Consider the following 20,437-nt stretch of genomic DNA (forward strand, 5'->3'; position numbering starts at 1 on the left):
CAAACTTGTGGAATCTGCAGAGGGAGCTATGCAGGGAGCCGCGCCGAGGAGGTCTGGGCTGGCACTGTTCGGGAGTTTTAGCTTTCGCGTTGTTTTTTCCTTTTTCCCTAACTTTTCCGAACAGTAAGCCGTGGCCGCGTCGCATGCGCAGTCCGCGCCCGGCACCGTCCGCTAGGCGTCGAGCCGGGCGGTTGCCAGGGCGACCGCATTCCCCCGGGACTCCGCGGGCGCGCGGTGGGGAGCCTGGCCGCCCGGAGCCCGCCTCCCTCGCACTCTGGTTGGCTAAGACTGCTGTCTGTCGGAGTCGCCGCCGCCGCCGATTGGGCAGAAGCAAGTTTCGCACGCCCGGCGCCCGGCGCCACGCCCCTCGGGCCGGCCTGCGCCCGCCACCCCAGAGGAGGGGACAGTGTGGGACCCTGCGGAGCGCCTGGGAGGGACCTGCGCCGGCGTTGGCTCCCAGGCGGGCGCAGTCGGAGCGGCGGGCGGCGATGATCCCCGAGGAGAGGCCGGACGGCCCGGGCGCCGGCAATGAAAGCGTCCGGCTGCAGGCGGCCGGCAGCGTCCGCAAGGTGGGCGCTCCCGCCGGGGCCAGGGGCGCCGGGAGGAGGGGCCCAGAACCCAGCCCGCTCCTGGCCGCGGGGTTGCGGAGCCGGCGCTGGCTTCTCCTGTCTGAGGGCGGCCAGCCTGCCACATCTCGCTCGCCCCTAGGGACAAGCTGGGCTTGCCGCTGGGGAAACTGAGGCCAAGCCTGCGCTGCCTGCCTGCGCCAGGCTCCTCTCTTGCCCATTTGGGGACCCTCCTGTGCCAACCAGGAATGGGTGGGAGCGCAGGTCCAGCACGTGATTTTCTCCGACGCTCCGGGGGCCCCTCCTCTGGCAGGCATGGGGCTCTGGTCTGTGACAGCCCGCCGCCCTCATATTCGTCCTGGCGCCGGTCATTCCTCCTTTCCTAGCTTTTCCCTCCCACTCCCCAGGCTATTCAGCTTTGCCGTGGGCACCCCGCTCTTTACTGGATGAGACTTGTAGTGGCAGGGGGCTGAAGCCTTCACAGCTGGACAGCTTGTCCTTTCCTCACTTCCCGAAACCTCCTACCTTCTGAAGTTCCTAATCCGGGGCGCTGACTGTGGACTGTGGACCATTCCCAGGAGTATGGGGGACCCTCTGGAAAGGGGTGGAGACCTGCGGAGTCTGTCCCTGGGAAGGAGGGGGCTCTCTGGCTGCCTCCATCTGCAGCCTGGAGCCCGGGTGTCCCCGCCAGGCTGGCCCAGTGTTCATGCCGGGCCTTGGGTGTCTGTGTCCCCAAGGGCTTTCAGTCCGCTGCCACCAAGCAGAGGTGGCACTTGTGCCTGCGATGGTGCTCTGCCCGTGTCAGACTGCACATTGTCCCCCGGCTGCGTCCGTTTAGCTTTTGTGTGCCTGGGACCCAGGTCTTCCAGGGGACAAGGAGGGAGGCATCAGCTAGGACATGGGCTGCAGATTATTGGCCAAGTGATGCTGACTAGACCCCTGAAGGGCCAGGCCCCTTCCTGGCCACCCCCTAGAGATGCCAGGTGCTGCAGCAACTGGGTGGCAGGGGCTGTGGCCAGCAGCCCATGGAGTGGGCACTGGAGAGAGGAGGCCTGTCGCCTGCCCTCTGTGAACTCACTTCCTTGCAGGGGGCCTCTGGAGAGAGCATGTGTTGTTTTGGGTGGAATGTTCAGGAAGTTGCTCACACAAGATGTTCCAGAGGGCTCACTGGACCACACTTTCAGGCTCTCTGTCCTTGCCATTCGTCGAATGCCACCCTGGGAAGGGGGCAGAAACTGTTTCCAGCTGTCTCTCTGGAGTGACCCAGCAGTCAGAGCATCCTGACCTGAGTCGATATAAGGAGACTATGGGCTATGGAGCTGGTGGGTCGGGCGTGGACCCTATCCCTGCTCAGCCCTGAGCAACGCTCTACACCCTCGCACGTTCCTCTCTTCTGTTGCCCAGGCACTTCCTGCCACCTGGAAAGTCTAACCTGACCCCTGCTACTGGCTGGAGTGAGGCTGCCTCCTAAACCAGCTGTAATGCTCAGAGTTGGGCGGGACTATTTAGCTGTTCATGTGGAAGCTGTGCCTGGGTCTGAAGCCCCCATGGACCAGTGTGGGTGATGTGTCTCTGCCCCGAGAGTAAGGAGGCCTGGTGCCCAGTGGGTGCTCCCCTGGCCCTAGTGTCCAGCGGGCAGTTACCTGGCCTTCATGGGCAGTTACCTGGCCCTGGTGTCCAGTGAGCGCACACCATCTCCAGGAAGGCACCCACTGAACAGCAGCCTGGGCCCAGTTAGAAGGGGCTTTGGGAGTGGGGCTGCCCTGGAGGCAGTCAGGAACCACCAGTGCCCAAGTGAATATCAGAGGGCGTGGGGGTGGTGGCCACATGGCAGACCTGAGTGGGCAGATCTGTGGTCCATCTAGCATATGTGTGGCTGTTGCCACTATGTCCTGGGAGACCCCCTTGGCAGCGATGCCCACTGGGCTCTGTTCCCCCAGCAGTGTGTGGGGGATGGGTGCTGGGCTTCTGCCCTCCTGGGGTGTCCACTTTCTCTGTGTTCAGGTGAGATCATGGGGGAGGGAACGGGAAGGGTCCCTGAGGCCGGTGGGGTGTCAGCAGGCCAGGCACGCATGGCAAGGGTTCCGAGAGGAGGAAGCTGGTCTGCCAGGCGTGGGGGCCTCTCCCTGGGAACTGACCGAGGCAGGGAGGGCCTGGGGGAGGGCATGGGGCCCGGCCTTGCCAATGGTCTTGCTCTTTGTTCCAGGCCCTGTGCTGGCCTAACCATCTCCTCACTTTGCCAGTTCTGGCCACCATCCATGCCGTTTCCTCCCAGGCTCCTAGGGACCGTGAGGCTGGTGCTTCCGGGCAGCAGGAGCCACTACCCCTGTGCCTGTCAGGGCCACAGCAGTGAGGGTGTGCAAGGGTCACTTCTCTGTTCTCCATCCCCTCCTCCCCAGGCCAGGTTCCGGGGTTGGGGGAGGAAGTTGTTCCACAAGTGGGAGAGCTGATCACCTGGCGTCTACGCCCCTCCCCGCAGGCAGATCCCTTCACCACGGGCCCCGGCGTCACCCAATGTGGAAAACAGGCATGAGCGCGGCTGTTGGGTCTGCCCAGCCCTGAAGATCCAGTTCTGGTCACTGGCTCCTACACCTCCCCACGCAGGTCACGCCAGCTGGCTGGCCTTCTGGAGGGGGCGTTAGGGTCAGAGGCCCATGAGGGGTGCTGCAGAGCCGAGAGCAGACCCCGGCTCAGAGGCTGCGGCTCTCCCCCTTCCCAGCAGATCTCTCCAGGGGTGCTCGACTTTGGAGACCAAGTGAACTGTGTTGCTGAGGACAGTCCTGCTGAGCTGGCAGCACGTGGACCCCTCTCCCCAGGGAGACGGCCAAGGCTGCTCACCCAGAACCTGTGGCACCTGCTGGAGCTTTGCACTCAGACCTTTGGAGGGAGAGGGCTGTAGCTTCGCCATGGCCTCCCCCTCCCTCTGTAGACTTTCAGGCCTCCTGGAAGGGAGACTACGCATGTCCTTGGCTCATTCTCTCACGTACAGAGCAGGTTTGGGGAGCACCTCGAAGAGGAGGCCAGGCCAGCAGGAAGACAGGCACTCAGCCAGCAGAGTGGAGAAGGAGGGCCTTGTTTTGTCTTCTTCCCTCCCTGTGCCACCCTGAGACCAGTCCCCCTCCCACCTCCAGATGACAGCCCGCCCAGGGTCCCACAGCCGGGAGGCCTCCTTGTCTACTGCTCTTTCTCCTCTCGCTCACTGGGGACAAGTCTGCTCTCCCCCATTACCTAAGGATCACTTGGTGGCCTCCTGCCCTTCAAGTCCCAGAAGAATGCCTCCTCCTACAGAAAGTCCTCTGTGATTGCTGTCTCTTGAGAATGCTGGAGTCTGGTGGAGATGTTGGGCGGTAATCCACAGTGACCATGCACCACGAGCTCTCGCCACGTGAGGGTGTGACATTAGGGTGCCACTGCGAGGGGCTAGAACAAGCTAGAGCCCCCAGAAGGTCTGAAACTGCCCTGTGCATGATGGGGGGCACACCAAGGGAACGAAGCCATGCTTCCTCGGATACGTGGAAGAGAGTAGATGCTGCAGGACTGCATGAATAAACCTTCCTCTGGTCCCGGCCACGGGGCAGGGTCTTGTGGGGCACTGTGCCTCATCCCTGCTCTGTTCTGGGGCTGGTGACTGCCTACAGGGATGGTGCCCAGGGAAGGTGCATTCTGAGAAGTCCTTCCTGACTCCTGGGCTGGTGACTGACCCAGACAGGGGATCCCTAAATGGCCAGGAGGAGGTTTGGTGGCCACAGCTGCACCGGTCACCCTGGGGCCCTGAAAGCCACTCCCGCTCCCTCTCCCCTCGCTGGCCACTGAGGAAGGCCCTGACCCTCCCTAGCTGGAGCCCACCAGTCGCCCTTTCCCTGGAGGGGCGTCACCACAGCCAGGAGCCCGTACATTGCTGTTTTAAGCTGCCGCAAGGCTCTCCTGCTTGGCCCCCGAGACGTAGGCAGGCTGGCAGGATTGCCCTGCATAGTGAGGAGTCATAGCTGAGGCGGGGAGTGGGCAGCCAGGAGGCCTGGCTTGCTGCCTGTGAGCCGAGCGACTGTGGGCCTGTGTTTTGGGCCTTTGCCCAAAGGGACACCGCCAGTAAGCAGCTGGCTGGGACAGAGCCAGCCCGGGGTCAGCATGGGTGGAGGACCACAGAGACAGGGGTGGGGCAGGCACAAAAGCCAGCCTCCAGCACCCCAGTCAGGCCCTTTCCTTTAGGGCCTCAGAGAGAGCTGGGGTAGCCGCCTGCCCCCACCCGTGCCTAATGGTGTGCTGGAATAACTGTGTGGGCGGGATGGGTTATGGGGTCACAGAACAAAATTCCAAAGTGCAGCAGGATGTGTGATGAGCAGTTGGCTGCCCCCTGCCTGGGGCTCCCAGAGGTGACTGCATGTTTGGGCTGGGCTGGTGAGACCCAGAGCCCCGTCACACTGGCGCTCAGCTTCTTCCTGGGGCCCCCGTCCCAGCCGTGTCCCCCACCTACCATGTTCTTCCTGGCCTGACCGCCCTCTGCTCCCCTCTTTCCTGACACCACCTGCTGTGCCCGGGCTCTGTGCTCATCCGGCCAGACCAGGAGGGCTGGCACAGGCTCCACCCATGGTGACCACCTGTTCCCTCTGGGCAGGAGTCCCCTGGCCCAACCTCAGGGGCACTGTGCTCTTGTGAGCTGCCGACAGAGGCACAGCCTGGCCCCATGACCCGTGGTCTTTCCGCAGGGCTGTGACCCACTGGCACAGACACAGCGAGGCCGCCCGCAGAGCCGCAGGGCCCGGATCCACCAGCAGATCAACAAGGAGCTGCGGATGCGGACAGGCGCTGAGAACCTCTACAGGTGAGCACAGCCACCTGGGACCCTGAGCCCTGGGAGAGAGGTGCTGCTGTCCCCGGAGGCCCCCTGTGAGCCAGGCCCATGCTGGATGACGGGGAAAGGCGGTGACCTGGTGGGCGCCTGCTGTCGTGGTCCAGTCTAGGAGAGGGATGAGTAAGCAGCTGACCGTGGCTGGTGCAGGCTCCTAGGACAAGGGGCTGGGCCTCCCACAGAGATCTTGGGGAGCCATGGCACTCAGCCGTGACCCTCACAGATGAACCAGGTCCCCACCTTGGTGGACCTCACTGGCAGGGGTCAGTCCGGGGCCAGCCGAGTTCTGTGCTGCGCTGGGAGGGCCAGAAGGGGTGTTCCGGCTGGAGGGGGCATCCCCGCCGGCATGCAGAGGGGGAGCCTCCGATATGTGTGTGGTGACCAGTGGGGGCTTCCCAGAAAAGGTGGTACTAAGGCTGCACTGTGGCGGGTGACAGCCCTCCCGAGGTTGGGGACCCAGGAAAGCACCCTGCAGACTGAGGAGGCCCTCTCCTTTGGAGCACATGAGCTGCACATTTGCGTGGACCTTCACACACCCCGGTGTGAGCCCACTCTGTGGGTGATGGCCCGAGGCCCGGGGGCTCGCCTGGCCTGCCTGAGCACAGCCAATGGGCACAGAGCCGGCCCGTGGGCTCCACAACGGGCTTCTGCTGGGCCCTGGGGCCCCTCCTTTTCCTTAACAGCCCCCCCTCGCTGTCCACCCCATCCCTGCCCCCATGTGGCCTTCCTGGGAACCCGCTGGCCTTTCTGTTGTGCACCCAGTCGCAGGCATAGAAAGGGTCTGACCCCCACCCCTCCAGGGACGTCGGTTTCTAGTCACTGTGGAGGGCACGTGTGCGCCTGCATCCTGGGGGAGGAGAGGGTGGAGGGCAGTCTGTGTCTGAGGAGATAGACCTCGGGCCAGAGCCACAGTATGCACACAGACAGGAATCTGCATGAAGCACAGGGGGACGCAGAGGAGAAAGGGGAGGTCATGGACTGGGCCCTGGCCCCACTGCCGTCCCCCATGGGGGCTGGGCCCATCAGCTCGTTGCTCGGGAGCAGACTCTGGAGCTCAGTCTGGGGCACGGGGCTGAGGTCCGCCTGCAGGGCAAGGGCTTCACCTCAGACTGGCCTCCCCCAGAGCCACCAGCAACGCCCGGGTCAGGGAGACGGTGGCGCTAGAGCTGAGCTACGTCAACTCCAGCCTGCAGCTGCTGAAGGAGGAGCTGGAGGAACTCAATAGCAATGTGGACGTGGACCGGCCTGAGAGGTGTGTGCACACATGTGCAAGGATGCAGACTGGCCCGAGAGGCACGTATGCAGGGACACAGACCAGCCCGAAGTGTGCATGTGCATGCAAATGTGCAAGGATGTGAGCTGACCTGAGAGGTGTGTGAGTGTGCATGTGTGTGTGGGCCACCCAGGGCAGCACCTGTGTGATGCATGTGGGCATGTGAGGATGTGTATCAGAGTCGGGGCAGAGGTGTGTCACGTGTAGCAGGAACAGTAGGGGGTGGCCTCTATGGCCATCGGGAACAGCAGGTGCAGCCTCAGAGTCTGGACTCAAACCTTCTGGTTCTAGCGAAGGTATTACTGTCCCCATGATCCCCCTGGGGCTGAAGGAGACCAAGGAGCTGGACTGGTCCACACCCCTGAAGGTGAGTGCTGGCCTGGGAGCCCTGGGTCTGGGGCGTCTTGGAGGCTTCCAGCCCAGCCCTCTCATTGAACAGATGAGAAGACAGGCCCAGAGGGAGGAAGGGTCTGACCTGGAGCCAGCCAGCCTCCCCAGGCTGTAGGGGATTCTGATTGGGTGGGCTTTGGAGAAGAGCCCACCCTGGGACAGGTGTGGCAGAGCTGATCATCCTGCTAGAAGCCCCAAAATGGCTACAGGGTCCCTAATTCTTGTTCTCAGGGTCCCTGGCTGGGGGCCTCCCCCTCCAGTCGGAGCCTATGCTGTGAAAACATGCCAGTTCCCCGGGTGCTTGTGGTTGCTCAGGAGCCAGGTGGCTGGGGACCTGGCCACAGCCTTGCAGGCTGGGTGGAAAGGTGCTCTCCCTCTGCCCCAGCGTCCTCGCCTCTTGAGTGGCAGATAGCATCTGCCTCACGGGAGTGAATGAGGGGATGGAGTAGAAACACCACCACATCTCGGGCCCCACATCTGCAGGGGTGGGGGTCCCTAGGGCCAGAAGTGTGGGACCCATGTCAGTGCACACACCATCTCTCGCCCTTCTCGGGGGGCCCAGGGCCTCCCCTCCGCTGTGGTCTTGCCCACGTTGGCTGGGAGACTCCAGGGAAGGCCAGCGCCTGCCCTCCGCCTCAATCAGGAGCTGATCTCGGGGCACTTTGGAGAGGATGGCACCTCCTACGAGGCCGAAATCAGGGAGCTGGAGGACCTGCGGCAGGTGCGTGTGCTCCTCCCCTCCTCGTGCCACACCCAGTTCACAGATGAGGAAGCCGAGGAAGTCAGAAACCGAAAAATGGAGCTCAGAGTAGAGCTTCACACTGCAGGACTCCCCGCCCAGGGCAGCTCCAGGGACAGGGAGGAGACAGACACACCCCATGCAAACACTCCCAGAGTATGCCGGCGGCTCTGCACGCACCAGGGAAGTCCATCCGCGCCGGACACTGCTGGCCCTTTGGGAATGGCTGCTCCGTGCCTGTCCCAACCCCGGGGACCCTGCCTGGGCCTTTTGCCCCAGTGCTGCCCCTCCTTTGTGTCCTTCACAGTCTCCTGGGGCGGTACGTGTGCCCCAGCATGAGCTCGTTCACCCCCTCCCCGTTCCTGTCCCCAGGCCCTCCCACGGGGCTGTGACATCCGAGGGGATTCCCAGGGCAGTGTGGGGTGGGCTGGGGCAGGAGGGCCCAGCCGGCTCCTGCCCTGCAGGCCATGCGGACCCCCAGCCGGAGCGAGGCGGGCCTGGAGCTCCTCATGGCCTACTACAACCAGCTCTGCTTCCTGGACGCGCGCTTCGTGGCCCCTGCCAGGAGCCTCGCGCTGCTCTTCCACTGGTAGGGCTGGGGTGGGCACATGCCCCTCACCTCTCCTGCTGGTTTCTGAGACACCCTTCCCCCACTGCCCTGCCTGGCCTCAGGGCCTTGTTGCCATGGGAACTCTGCCCAGCCTGACCCAACCCTGCAGGTACGACTCACTCACGGGGGTCCCAGCCCAGCAGCGGGCCCTGGCCTTCGAGAAGGGCAGCGTGCTCTTCAACATCGGTGCCCTCCACACCCAGATTGGGGCTCGCCAGGACCGCTCCTGTCCCGAGGGCACCAGCCGTGCGGCAGAGGCCTTTCGGAGGGCTGCTGGTGAGGGCAGCCCAGACCCCACCCCATGGCCTTGGGCAGGGGGCACCTGCCTGCATGTTCCTTGCTCCCAGGTGCCTGTGTGGCACAGCCCTTTCTCTGGGGCCAGAGCTGGGGGCGGGTGGAGGGCATGCACGGGCCCTCTCTGGGGTGATGGGGTGCTGCCCGAGCCAGGGCTCTGGTGCGTGGGGGCAGGGTGGCAGCCTGCCTGGCCCACTGTGAGCGCCCCCTCCACAGGGGCCTTCAGTCTGCTGAGGGAGAACTTCTCCCGTGCGCCGAGCCCCGACATGAGCCCTGCCTCGCTCTCCATGCTGGAGCAGCTAATGACCGCCCAGGCCCAGGAGTGTGTCTTTGAGGGCCTCTTGCTGCCGGCCCCTACCGCCCCCCACAACTGCCTGGCCCAGCTGTACCTGGCTCAGGAGGCTGCCCAGGTAAGGGTGGGAGTCCCCTGTCCCCAGGGAGACCTGGACAAGTGTCTCGGGCACCCTAGTCCAGGCCTGGCCAGGCTGCAGTAGTGTAGTGGGCAGGAGGGCCTGGGTTGGGGTGGCAGCTGGGCCGAGAGGGCAGAACCAGGGGCAGAGGAGGCCAGGGTCCAGGCAGGGAGGGGTGGGGTGCAGAGGCCATATCTCCTTCTGTCAGCTCCCGAAGCCAACTATTGTCCTAGTCCCTGTGGGGCTGGTCAGGACCCCAGGGTCCTGAGTCCCTGCTGCTGGGGCAGCTCCAATTGGAGCAGGAACTGCTCAGCTCAGCCTGGGGCCTGGGGCGGGCCTTTGGTCAGGGCAGGTGAAGGCCCGGCCCGGGGTTGAGGAGAGGTGAGGGCTGAGGCTGCTGGGCAAGGCCAGCTGGGCTCCTCCTGGAGTCCCACGAGAGGGCCCACCGGCTCGTGTGTGCCCGCAGGTGGCAGCTGAGTACGGGCTGGCACACGGGACCATGGCCCAGCCACCCATTCGAGACTACGTGCCCTTCCCCTGGACTACCCTGGTGCACGTCAAGGCCGAGTACTTCCGCGCCCTAGCCCACTACCACGCAGCCGTGGCCCTCTGTGATGGCCCCCGTGAGTGTCCTACCCCGCGTGTCCGTGTGCCAGCAGAGGCCCCGGCACGGAGGGCTCATGGCCCTCTCTGACCCGCAGTGGCAGCTGAGGAGTTCCCGGCACTCGAGCAGGTCTTCCTAGGGCTTCCAGCCTCAGCTGAGCCGCAGGGACCCGCGCTGCTGCAGGAACCGGAGGAGCGGAGGAAGCTCGGTGAGGCCACACCTGGGGCGCGCTGCAGGGGGCTGAGTGACCCAGCCAGTCATTCACGAGTCACCTCCTCTGGGCACATCTAGGGTCCTGGCGCTGGTGGGTGGGGTTGCCGCCCGCTTCCTGGGTGCCCCCCGCCTGCTGGGTGATGCTCAGAGCAGAAGCTGGAGCAGCTCAGGCGGCCTGGGCAGGCGGAGGCATACACTGGGGGCAGCCCCTCCCTGGCGCAGCTGTTTGCACCTGGACCAGCCAGTGGGCCCTCAGGATAAACCTAGAAGCCCTCACTTGTCCTCTTGCTGCATCTGGGGGTGGGGGGAGCTGGGGCTCAGCCTGGAAGGGCCAGGGGGCTGGGGGCTCTAGCGTCCCATGCAGTGTGTGACTGCTGTGTCCTGTGCAGGCAAGGCCCACCTGAAGCGCGCCATCCTCGGCCAGGAGGAGGCGCTGCGGCTGCACGCGGTGTGCCGTGCCCTGCGCAGGGTGGACCTGCTGCAGGCGGTGCTGGTCCAGGCGCTGCAGCGCTCGCTGGCCAAGTACTCGGAGCTTGACCTCGAGGATGACTTTTTCGAGGCCACCGAGGCCCCTGACATCCTGCGTGAGCAGCCAGGTTCCACGGGATGGGTCTGTCCTAGCCAGAGAGAGGGCGCTGGGCCATGGCCCTGCAGCTGCTGTTAGACATGCAGCCGACTTCCTGGTCCCCCAGAGCTGCGGGCGGAGCAGGAGAGTGGGGGACTCCGGAGCCCACGCCACACGCTCCTTTGCTCCTCTGTGCCTCCGCCTCTCTGCACCTGATTCCTGCCCCAGAGCAGCTGCAGCCTGGGAGACAGACAGCCACGGGCTGGCCACCCAGCATCTCCTGCACTACCCAGGCAGGCACAGCTTGGGGTGGAGATACCCAGGAGCCACTTGGGGCTCCTCTTGCAAGTGGGGGGCAGCTAGGCACTGGAGGTCTGCAGGGGGCCGGTGTGCACAGGGCAGGCCGCACCCTGGGTCACCCACTCTGCTCAGGCCAAGTCGCATCCTGGCTGTGTCCTGGGGTTCTGGGGGCCCATAAGCTTCGGACTTAGCCCTGCCCTCCCTTCACCTTTGCCCTTCCAGCCAAGACACATAAAAGGCCGGAGATCAGGGCTCCCAGCTTCTCCCGGGTGAAAGCGGCTGACATCTTCCACCGGCTGGTGAGCACCCCCTCCCCAGCCACCCTGAGGTCCTGTGCTTTCACTGCCCCAGGCGAGGCCCCTGGACAGGCCCACAATGGTGGCCCAGCTCTGCCCTGTCCCTCTGCCGCACCTCGGTGGTTTCTCTCCCCAGATGTAGAGATTGGGGTAGGGGGTGCTACAGGCCAGGGCTCTTCCAAGTACGGTGGCCCAGCCAGGCCTTTGATCCCCCCAGGGGCCCCTGTCCGTGTTCTCCGCCAAGAACCGCTGGCGGCTGGTGGGGCCCATCCACGTGACCCGAGGAGAAGGTGGCTTTGGCTTCACGCTGAGGGGAGACTCGCCCGTCCTCATCGCTGCCGTCGTTCCAGGGGGCAGAGCTGCGGTAAGGGCCCCATCCCGCCCTGGACCTGAGTCCCTGGGCTGAGCAGAGGCAGCTTGTATGAAGGGGGATGATGGGACGGTGGCCAGAGGTGGAGGGGTGCCCTCGCTGGAGACCCAGACTGTCCCATCTCCCTGCAGGCGGCTGGCCTACAGGAGGGCGACTACATTGTGTCCGTGAACGGACAGCCGTGCAAGTGGTGGAAGCATGCTGAGGTGGTGGCCCAGCTGAAGGGTGTGGGTGATGAGGGTGCCAGCCTGCAGGTGGTGACGCTGTTGCCCAGCGCTGAGCCACCTGGCACGGTGAGCCCAGGGGCCTTGGGAGGATGGCCCCCAGCTCCCTTGTCCTACCCCAGCCCTAAGCCTTCCTCCAGGCCCCAAACGTCCCCAGGTGCTAAGAGGGCATTGGAAAGAGGAGGCTGGCGCATAGTGGCCCCCACTGGGGTGGCCTTCCGGGCACCCGTGCTGGGGCCTCCTCCTGGCTGTAGTTCCCTGCCCCCGCTGAGGCCCCAGCCCACCTCTCAGGTTGTGAGCCCACACTCCCTGGCTCCGAGCAGGAGCACTGCGGCAGGAGATGTCACACAGCGTTCACCTGCCCCAGCCCACCCAACCCATGGGGGCCCCACTGCATGGCCACCCTCACAGGACCCCCCCACATGCCAGCCACCTGCTTCCCTGTCACACTCACCAGGCTGGCCACAGGTGGGCCAGGCCAGGGTTGCTGACTGCTACGTGTGTCTGTCCCAACTGCAGGGGGACCGCCGGCCGGCCCTGGGGGGGCTTCTGAGGAGCCAGAAGGAGTGTGGCTGGGAGACGCCAGCACCTGCACGAGCCAGCCCCAGGCCCCTCCTTGGCTGGGGCCGCAAGGCTAAGAGGGGCAAGACTGGAGAGAGGCTGTCCCCAGCCCCACACCCCTGAGCTGTGTACTGCCCTCGCTCTCTGGGTGCCTGGGATGGCGGGGAGGGGCTGGCTCCCCACACACCTGGCGCTGGCCAGGCTCCAGCTGGCTGGTAGCGGCCCCCCTTGTGCCCTCACCCACCGTGGGGGACCTTCACATCAGGTCGCTGCCCTGCCCAGTGCGTGGAGCCACTGATTAAAGGCCATGTCAGACGAGGTGTGTCTGAGTCCAGTGCTGGGGGCCAGGCAATACACCCACACACGGAAAGTGTCACAGTTTCCCTGGACACTGAGTCCCTGGTGCCAGAAGCTGCCTCTGGGCTGCCCTGTCCTCACATGCACCCCAAATGCCCACCCGAGGAGGGCAGCTTCCCAAGTGGTAGAGTGGGGAGGTGTCCAGTCTCTTCTCTCGGAGCCTGAAGGAGCCACCCCAGAGAGCTGGGGCACAGTGGGTGACATGGCAGCAGTGGGTCCCTGCCACCTGGATCCTCACTTCCCTGCAGCGGTTCCCCAAGATCCCACAGCTAGGCGGTCCCCTTCCGCCTGCTCCCCAACATGCCATACCCTGTCCGCATCCTCCCTCAGGGCTGGGTCTGCCCCAAGCCAAGCTTCTGCCTGGCCCACAGTGACTCCTGCTGGGCACCCCTCCACCAGCCGCCTGGCACCCTTCAGGCTGGGCGACGCGAGGCTCCCTCCTGGCCTCCAGGCCTTCTTCCTGCTCTGCCCCTCCCTCCACACAGCAGCTGGGGCGCCCAGAGCACCACCTTCCCTCTGGGCAGGGTGCCAGCCAAGGCCACCCGCACTACCTTTTACCGTCTCCTCTGTACATGGAACAGGGACCCCTCCCTGCTTCTCTTCTTGCTGTCCCCTTGTCCTGACATGCCCCCACCCTGAGCTTTCTGCCCAGGAAACACCTAGATCTCACCCAGCCCTGCACCTGCTGTCCAGTCTTTGTGCTGCCCACCCTCTCCTGTCCAGCCAGGCCCTGCCCTCATCCTGCCTGGCCCCGCCCAACAGTCCTGCCTGGGCCCTGAGGCCACTGGGGGGCCATCTCATCCCCTTGTGCCCTGGGCCAGCACACAGGGGCACCTCCAGCCTGCCCCCGCCCCCTGGGACTCCACCCCTGCGGCACCTGGCTGGGCTCCTCACCTGTGAGCCTTCAGTGTCCCTGAGCTGCTTAGACCAGGGGACAGCCCCCAGAGGCCATCAGGGCGCACACTGCCCCGGGGTCCCAAGGAGGGGTGGGCCCAGAGGGAAGGATGAGAAGGGCCGTGTGGGAGGGGTGGGGGGGTGGCAGGCCAGGGAGCAGCCACATGGAGGGGGCGTTGGCCCACAGGCCTTGGCAGTTAGGGTTGGGGGCCAGGGTGGCCAGGGTCCCCGTGGCCACCAGGGGGCAGCCGCTGCCTGCTCAAGCGGCCACAAGAGGCAGGATCTCCAAGTGGGCACCGGTTTGGGGAATGGTGGGCAGCAGACCCAGGAGGGCAAGGGAGTCCCCCTGCGGGCATCCTCCATGTCCCCCCTGTGGCCCCCTAGGCGGGAGCAGCCCTGTGGGATCTAAGCCCGTCACCTCCCCCTGCTTTAGCATTGTTGAGGGGTAAGTGGGGCGAAGGTGTGTGAGTGGGGGCATTAGTGGGGGAGGTCAGGGGGGCGGCGCAGGAGGGTGGGCTTCCCAGGTGGGAGGGCAGGGCTCCCCAGCTGCCTGAGCCTGGGCGAGGGTGTCCAGGTGCGTCCCTTCCTGACCCACCTGCCCCTCCTGGGAGGAGGCCCCTCTCAGCAGAGCCGACCAAGGTCACCTCGGTACTTGTTAATTTGATTAATAAAATTGCGCATCAAGGAGGACATTACCTGCTAATCTGGGACGACAGGACTGGCAGGTCCTGTCCATGACGACGCAGCGTCTACCCTGCCTCTTGGGCCTCCTCGACCCCAGAGAGGCACAGGAGGCTGGGGGCTGGTAGGCAGAAGCTGTAGACAGCCGGTGGTGCACACCCTCCAGGGCTCTCCCAGGCCCTCCCCTGCCCCTCACACAGGACCCCTCTCCTGCCCCAAGGCAAACCAGGGCCTGGATCCCTGCCCGCCGCCACCCAGCCCACTCAGCTGGGCCCACTCAGGCCGGCATTACTGCTCTAACCCTTCGCCTATAGCCCCCCGTGCACACTCCTCACAGCTAGAGTGAGGCATGGCTGGGGCCAGGCTCCCTCTGCCTCGGGGATGGGTCTGTGAGTGGGATCGTGGGGAGATCTGGAAAGGGCCGTGAGAAGGCGGGCTCGGTATGTGCTCAGGAGCTTGCCAGAGGTTGGTCTCTGAGGCCCAGCTGCTGAGGGTGGCACTCCCTGGGGTCAGGTGTTCCTGGGGTTGAGTTCTGAGCTGCAGGGCTCGCCCATCACTCACCCCGGCCGTCGGGGGGAGCCCCACCTCACCAGGCAGCAGTGAACCCCTTTCCAGATGGGAGCGTAGGCATTGGGTGAGGGGCGGAGACCAACCTGAGTCCCACAGGGCTCGGCCTGGGGGCTCAGCCTGCAGTCCACCCACTGAACTGACAGCAGGCAGAGACCCCGGCCAACTGCAGGAGGCCTCAGGGGTGAGGTCAAGGGCACGGCTTTGGGCCTGGCAGAACTTGCAGCTTCCCCCCAGCCGTCAGTCATGGCCCACACCTCACCCCAGCAGCAATGCTGCACCTCTGGGGCCAGGACTTGGAGCCCGTGGGTGAGCTCGCCACAAACCTGCCTCGTAGGTGGTGGCTCAGGGTTGTGTCAGTGCCCACCTGGCCAGGGAGCAGAGCTGGAGCCCCCAGGGCCGGGCTGTGTGTGCTGGGGGAGGGCATGTCCAGGCTGGGCGAGGGGGCCGTGCCCATGAGAGCCTACCTGGGCTGAGGCCTCTCCCAATTAGCAGCGGCTGCCCTGACCAGGGCCAGCTCATGGGTGTCCACACACGTGTTGGTGAGTGTGTGTAAGGATGGGCATGTGCCCGCCTGGCCTGTCCACTCTACTCTGACGTGTCCGGGGAATCTAGCCTCTTCCCACTCCCTGCCCCTCACCAGCTCTCCAGCCTCACTCCTGCCCTCAGCCTGTGCTCTCTGTCCCCCTTGGTTCCTGGCAAGCACCCCTCAGACATGGCCACCTCGTGTTGTGGGCTTCAGTCCCTGATTTCTGGCCCAGCCTCACCACCATTTGTCACTGTTTCACAGACAGGCCGTGGGCAGGGACTGCACCAGCTCATCTACAAGCTGCATGAACACCTGGGACAATGTAGCCACCTGGCTCGAGTGTCCCACACGTGTGCCTCCCGGAGGAAGGGTTGGACCCCCATGCTGCTGGGGTGAGCAGCAGCGCCTCTCCATGGTGCCCGGCGCAGAGCAGGGCCCACGGGGGATGTGCAGGGTGCAGGGCTGGGCACATGTGGACGCGCGTGTGCTCCAGCGGGTGCTCGGGGCCGGCCTGTGCTGGCAGGCGTCTCCAGGGTGCACCCGCGCAGTGCGAGGCCTGCGAGCATGCGGGGACAACTCATTTCCCAGAGTGGTCCCCCCGGGCGGGGAGGTCGGGGTGAGTGCGCTGAGATCCTTTTTGCTTTGCCAACAGAAAACTGCCAAGAGGGGAAAAGGCAAACTCCATTTCGCTTGGGTCAGCAGTGAGCCCGGCGCAGAGATTAATGTGAGGAGAGGAGCGAGGCGGAAGGGAGCCCTGGAGGCGGTGGGAGGCGGCGGGCAGGCTGGGGACAGGACGGGAGTGGGGGTGGGGGCATGGCGATCGCCCGGAGAGCCGGTCAGCAGAGGACAGGTGCCAGACCAGGGCCACAGGGTGGGGGACCCCGGCTTCCCCCGCCCCCCTACCCATTCACTCTCCTCCAGGCTCCCACCCCCACACCCTGGCCCAGCCCGGGCCCCTCAGCATCATCCTCAGTCTGCCCCTGATCTCCCAAGATGGGTGTGGCCCAGGAGCCTCCAAAGCAGGGCCAAGATCAATGCCACACCCCACCCAGAACCCCACGCAGCAGTGGCCACCTGGTCTCCCCACTCTGCCCCCCCAACACCAGCCCCGGGGCTTAGCCCACAGCAGGCTGCACTTGAGGACCCACAACCAGTCTGAGAGGTGGTGAGACCCCCTGAAGCCACACAGCCACTGGGGGGCCAGCCAGGTGGTCCCCAGGGCCCTGGGGATCCAGAAGTGGGGTGTGTGGGAGGCAGTAAGTGGGAGCAGCAGTTCCAATCCTGTGCACCCAGGAGGGCCAAGTTCCCAAGGCCTTGCCATGGGAGGCTGGGTTAGGGGTCTGCAGGCACCTGCGTGGAGGCCAGGAGGGGGGCTCTAGAGTTGGGGCCTCCTTCTTAGGGGCCTGAGCCCCGAAAGCCCGAGGCGTGCTGTGCCCCCACTTCCCGAGGCAGGGCTTTGCTGGAGAAGCTGCCCTGGGCTGAGCTTGCTCCCTGACTGCAGTGGGCTCGATGGTGGCCCCCAAAAGATACATCCCCTAGGACCTGTGAATGTGCCCCTGTTTGGAGAAAGGATTTTTGCAGATGTAATTAAGTTAAGGATCATCCTGGTTGCCCAGATGGGCCCTAAATCCTCTGGCACACGTGAGAGGGAAGAGGGGGTGGCCATGTGAAGGCAAGGCAGAGACTGGAGGGACGTGGCCACCAGCCAAGGAGCCCTGGAGCCCCCGCAGCTGGGAGGGACGGCAAAGGGTCCTCCCCAGAGCAGTACAGCTCTGCACACACCAATTCAGATCCAGCCTCCAGAACTGGGAGACAACAAGTTTGTGTGGTTTTAAGCCTCCAGGTTTGTGGGATTTGTTAGAACAGCGACGGGAAACTGCAGCACCAACCTTACGTGGGGCCCCGCGTCCTGGCCTCAACTTGTCCTTCTGTAGGATGGACGTAATCGAACAGGGCCTCAGGTGCTGGGTTAGAGTGGTGGGCTCAGCCCAGGCTGCCCATGAGAAACACCCCCAACATCTGGGATGCCCACCCCACCCCCAGATCCTGAGGCATGTGGCTGGGGCACTCCCAGTCACAGTGGCCTGAACATCTGCATTTCGGGGCTGTCCAGCCGGAAACTGACCAAGTGAGTGAGAAAGCCGCGGTGCGCCTTGTCCCACTGCCTTGCCTCCCTCGGCCACGGAGTGCACAGCCCAGAGCCTTCCACGGCTCCTGCCCACTCGCATATCTGTGCAGCTTCAGGCTTCAGGGTGTCTCACTACCTCGTCTCAGACTGGCCAGGGGTCTCTGGAGTGCTGGCTACTGTGGGCTCAGCCCAAGGGCCAGTGTTCAGGGGACAGAGGTGGGGAGACCAGGGCCACCCTTTGGTGGGGTTCCTTCTTGCTGGGCGTGGCATTGATCCGGGCTCTGCTTTGGAGGCTCCTGGGCCAACCCTGCCTCTTGGCGGATCAGGGGCAGACAGGCTGACGCAGACGGGCCTGGGCTGGGGGCTGAGGGCTGGGAAGCATGCTCACAGGGCGAGGGGGAGTGGGTCTTTAGAGCTGTACTCCCATGGCTGGTGAGGCCTCTGCCCAGGGCCATGGGGTCACTCAGGGCCTGTGTGGAGCAGCGTTGGGGCCTCAGGGCAGCCCAGCTGAGCCCCTGGCTGTGTGTTAGGGGGTCTGAGGCCTGGAGGGCTGCCCAGGCTCGGCCCAGTGCCCCCACGCACACATACCCATGGCCATGCCTCCTGTTGAACTTGGCCCTCTTCCCCCGCGGGCCAGGGGTCTGCGTGTTACCTGGTGGGTGGTGAATCTCTCTCACCAAGCTCCCATGCAGGGGGTGGATCTGAATGGCTACCCCCAAATAAACTTGGAAGGCCTGGTTGGGACAGTCTGAGGAAGTAGAGGTGCTAACAGGGCATGTGACCTGGAACAGGGTCAGGGTCAGTGGTCAGCGCAGCTCTCCTGGTGGAGGAGGAGCTGGGCTGCAGCCTGGACCCCGCCTGGCTCAGGCGAAGGCCCTCGTTGGAATGACTCAGCTGGCTCCAGACCCCAAAGCACAGGGTGGCAGCCAGTGTGGGCAGTGGGGAACCTGGAGATGGGGTGGGGGCCCCCCCAGAGGCTGCCTCTAGCCAGGGGCAGGGGGGTGGCGCAGCCACTTTCGGGGCCCATGTGAGCTTTAGCCTATCTGTGTGGCTGCTGGGGGGAGGGTAAGTGGTGAGGACACGGCAGGAGGAACTTGGGGCCCACCCGGGAGGTACTGGCTCCATGCTGCCGTCCAGGCAGCGGGAGGGTGGCCCCAGCCAGGGTGCAGGCGGTGCACAGGTTTAGAGAGCATTGATTTTGCCCCACTGTCCACCACAAGCCTCAGTCTCCAGCCCAAGGGGACGGGAGTGAAGGCCTGACCAGAGCCTTCCTGAGTGACCTCGAACTCTCTCCTGGCTGTCTGTGGCCATCTGCCCCCCAGTGCAAGGGAGAGGAGATGGGGCCCCAGGGCACTGGCCTGAGAGTCACCATCAGGGTCCCAGGAAGCCCCAATCTCCTGGGGACATCCTGGAAGGACCCCCTCCCCTCCTGTCCCCGCATTGCCGCGACATAGCCACCTATTTGATGGGTGCTTCCGGAACCCCTCGGCCAAACCCTGGCCAGCACCTCTGCCTCCGTGGGGCAGGGTAGATCCGGCCTGCCACGGGGACCACCAGCCTCCTGGGGCAGAGGGTCCCTCAGTTCTCAGCCTGCGAGGGACAGGGGTAGAGCAGAGAGGATGGTAACCTGCCTGAGCTTGCTGACCGAAGTGCAGCCAGCACTGACAGGAAAGGTCTTCCCACTCTGGGGCCACTCCCATCCCCCTAGGAGCACATCCCTTCCAGGCAGGTGCCAGCAGCTGCCCTCTAGTGACAGTGGGCCCCCAGCCCCCCTGCCCTGCCAGTGCCTGGCAGCCCCCGCCTCCCTGGTGCTGCTCCCGCTGCCTCTGAGAGCCCCCACTGTGGTCCTCCCGCTTCCCCTTTCTCCCCCCTCTTCCTCCCCCTCCCCCTCCATGTCCAGCTTCCCCCTCCTCTCCCACCTTCTCCCCTCACCTTCCCAGCCTCCTCTCCTCCAGGAAGCCTGCCCTCTCACAGTGATGCCTGGCTCCCCGTCTGCCCGAGGAGCTGAGCGCATCCTCCTCACTGCCCCGAGTGGAGTGAAGGCAGGATGTGTGGGAAGAAGGGCAGGTGGGCTCCCGGAGTGGGCGGGAAGACAGGGGCTGAGCTGCCCAGTGGAAGCCCAGGGTCCCACTTGGGAGGGGCTTTCCCCTGGGATGCGGAGGGCACCTGGCTCCTAGACTGCAGAGAAGGCAGCTCTGGGCGTGTCATCAGGCCTGTTTCCCTACCTGTCCGCTCAGGCTGGGCTGAGAGGCTGTGGAGAGTCCTGCTGGAGAGGACAGTGTCACCTGGGAGTGCTGCCTCCCTCCTGGGGGCCGCTCACAGCTGAGCCTTCCTCAGACTCAGAATGTCGACTGCTGACTGCCAAGTCAGCCCACCCACCACATGCCCCCACACTGTACAGAGTCACATGTTCCCAGGCCACGCAGACCCCGGGTCCACATGCACATGCACACACAGGCACACACCCAGGGAGCACCCAGGAGAAGAGCACGGGCTGCGGGCGGGGGGACGGCAGGGTCAGCCTCAGGGAGGCAGGACGGACCCTCCCCACTTGCTGGATCCTCCCTGGCAGCCACAGCTGGGCCAGCAGACCCAGACTGGCTCCAAAGGAGCAGGGGGAGCAGGCCGCCACCCACCCGCTGCCCCTCCCCTCCCCTCCCCTGCCAGGAGAATCCACTGCTCCACCTCCCCATCACATTGCGAAGAAACAGCTCACCTCTGTCCTCACCAGCAGTGTGGCTGCTACCAGCCCACAGCAACACCCCACCCCTCCCCATCGCCACCACTCTCCCCCACAGCCACCACCACCATCACCTCTGCCACCACCAACATCCATGTCACCATCAGCACGGCTGTCAGCATCACCATCTCGTGGAAGACAATTTCGCATGGCTTCACCACTAACACGCCCACAGCGGCCTCACACGCCAGCTTTACAAGGCCCTGGCCGGCCTTACCTCCATTGTCGTCCCTTTCTCTGGAAGGGGACCTCCAATTGTGGCGAGCTGATGTTGGGGCAA

At 64.9% G+C, this 20,437-nt stretch overlaps 1 protein-coding gene across 1 annotated transcript; it reads left to right on the top strand.

Moving 5' to 3' along the window:
• The first annotated feature begins 343 nt into the window (after positions 1–343).
• Positions 344–12,577, top strand: RHPN1 (rhophilin Rho GTPase binding protein 1). Its single transcript, XM_070632153.1, is given in 16 exon segments — positions 344–569; positions 5,270–5,385; positions 6,536–6,664; positions 6,977–7,052; positions 7,719–7,796; positions 8,279–8,403; positions 8,534–8,700; positions 8,935–9,128; positions 9,595–9,751; positions 9,830–9,940; positions 10,335–10,529; positions 11,033–11,109; positions 11,324–11,470; positions 11,608–11,769; positions 12,220–12,354; positions 12,356–12,577. Coding segments are annotated over 16 exon segments (2,154 nt in total). The 5' UTR covers positions 344–488; the 3' UTR covers positions 12,560–12,577.
• Positions 12,578–20,437: the final 7,860 nt, after the last annotated feature.

This window comes from Equus przewalskii, chromosome 8 (assembly GCF_037783145.1).
Source record: "Equus przewalskii isolate Varuska chromosome 8, EquPr2, whole genome shotgun sequence".
Lineage (NCBI taxonomy): Eukaryota > Metazoa > Chordata > Mammalia > Perissodactyla > Equidae > Equus > Equus przewalskii.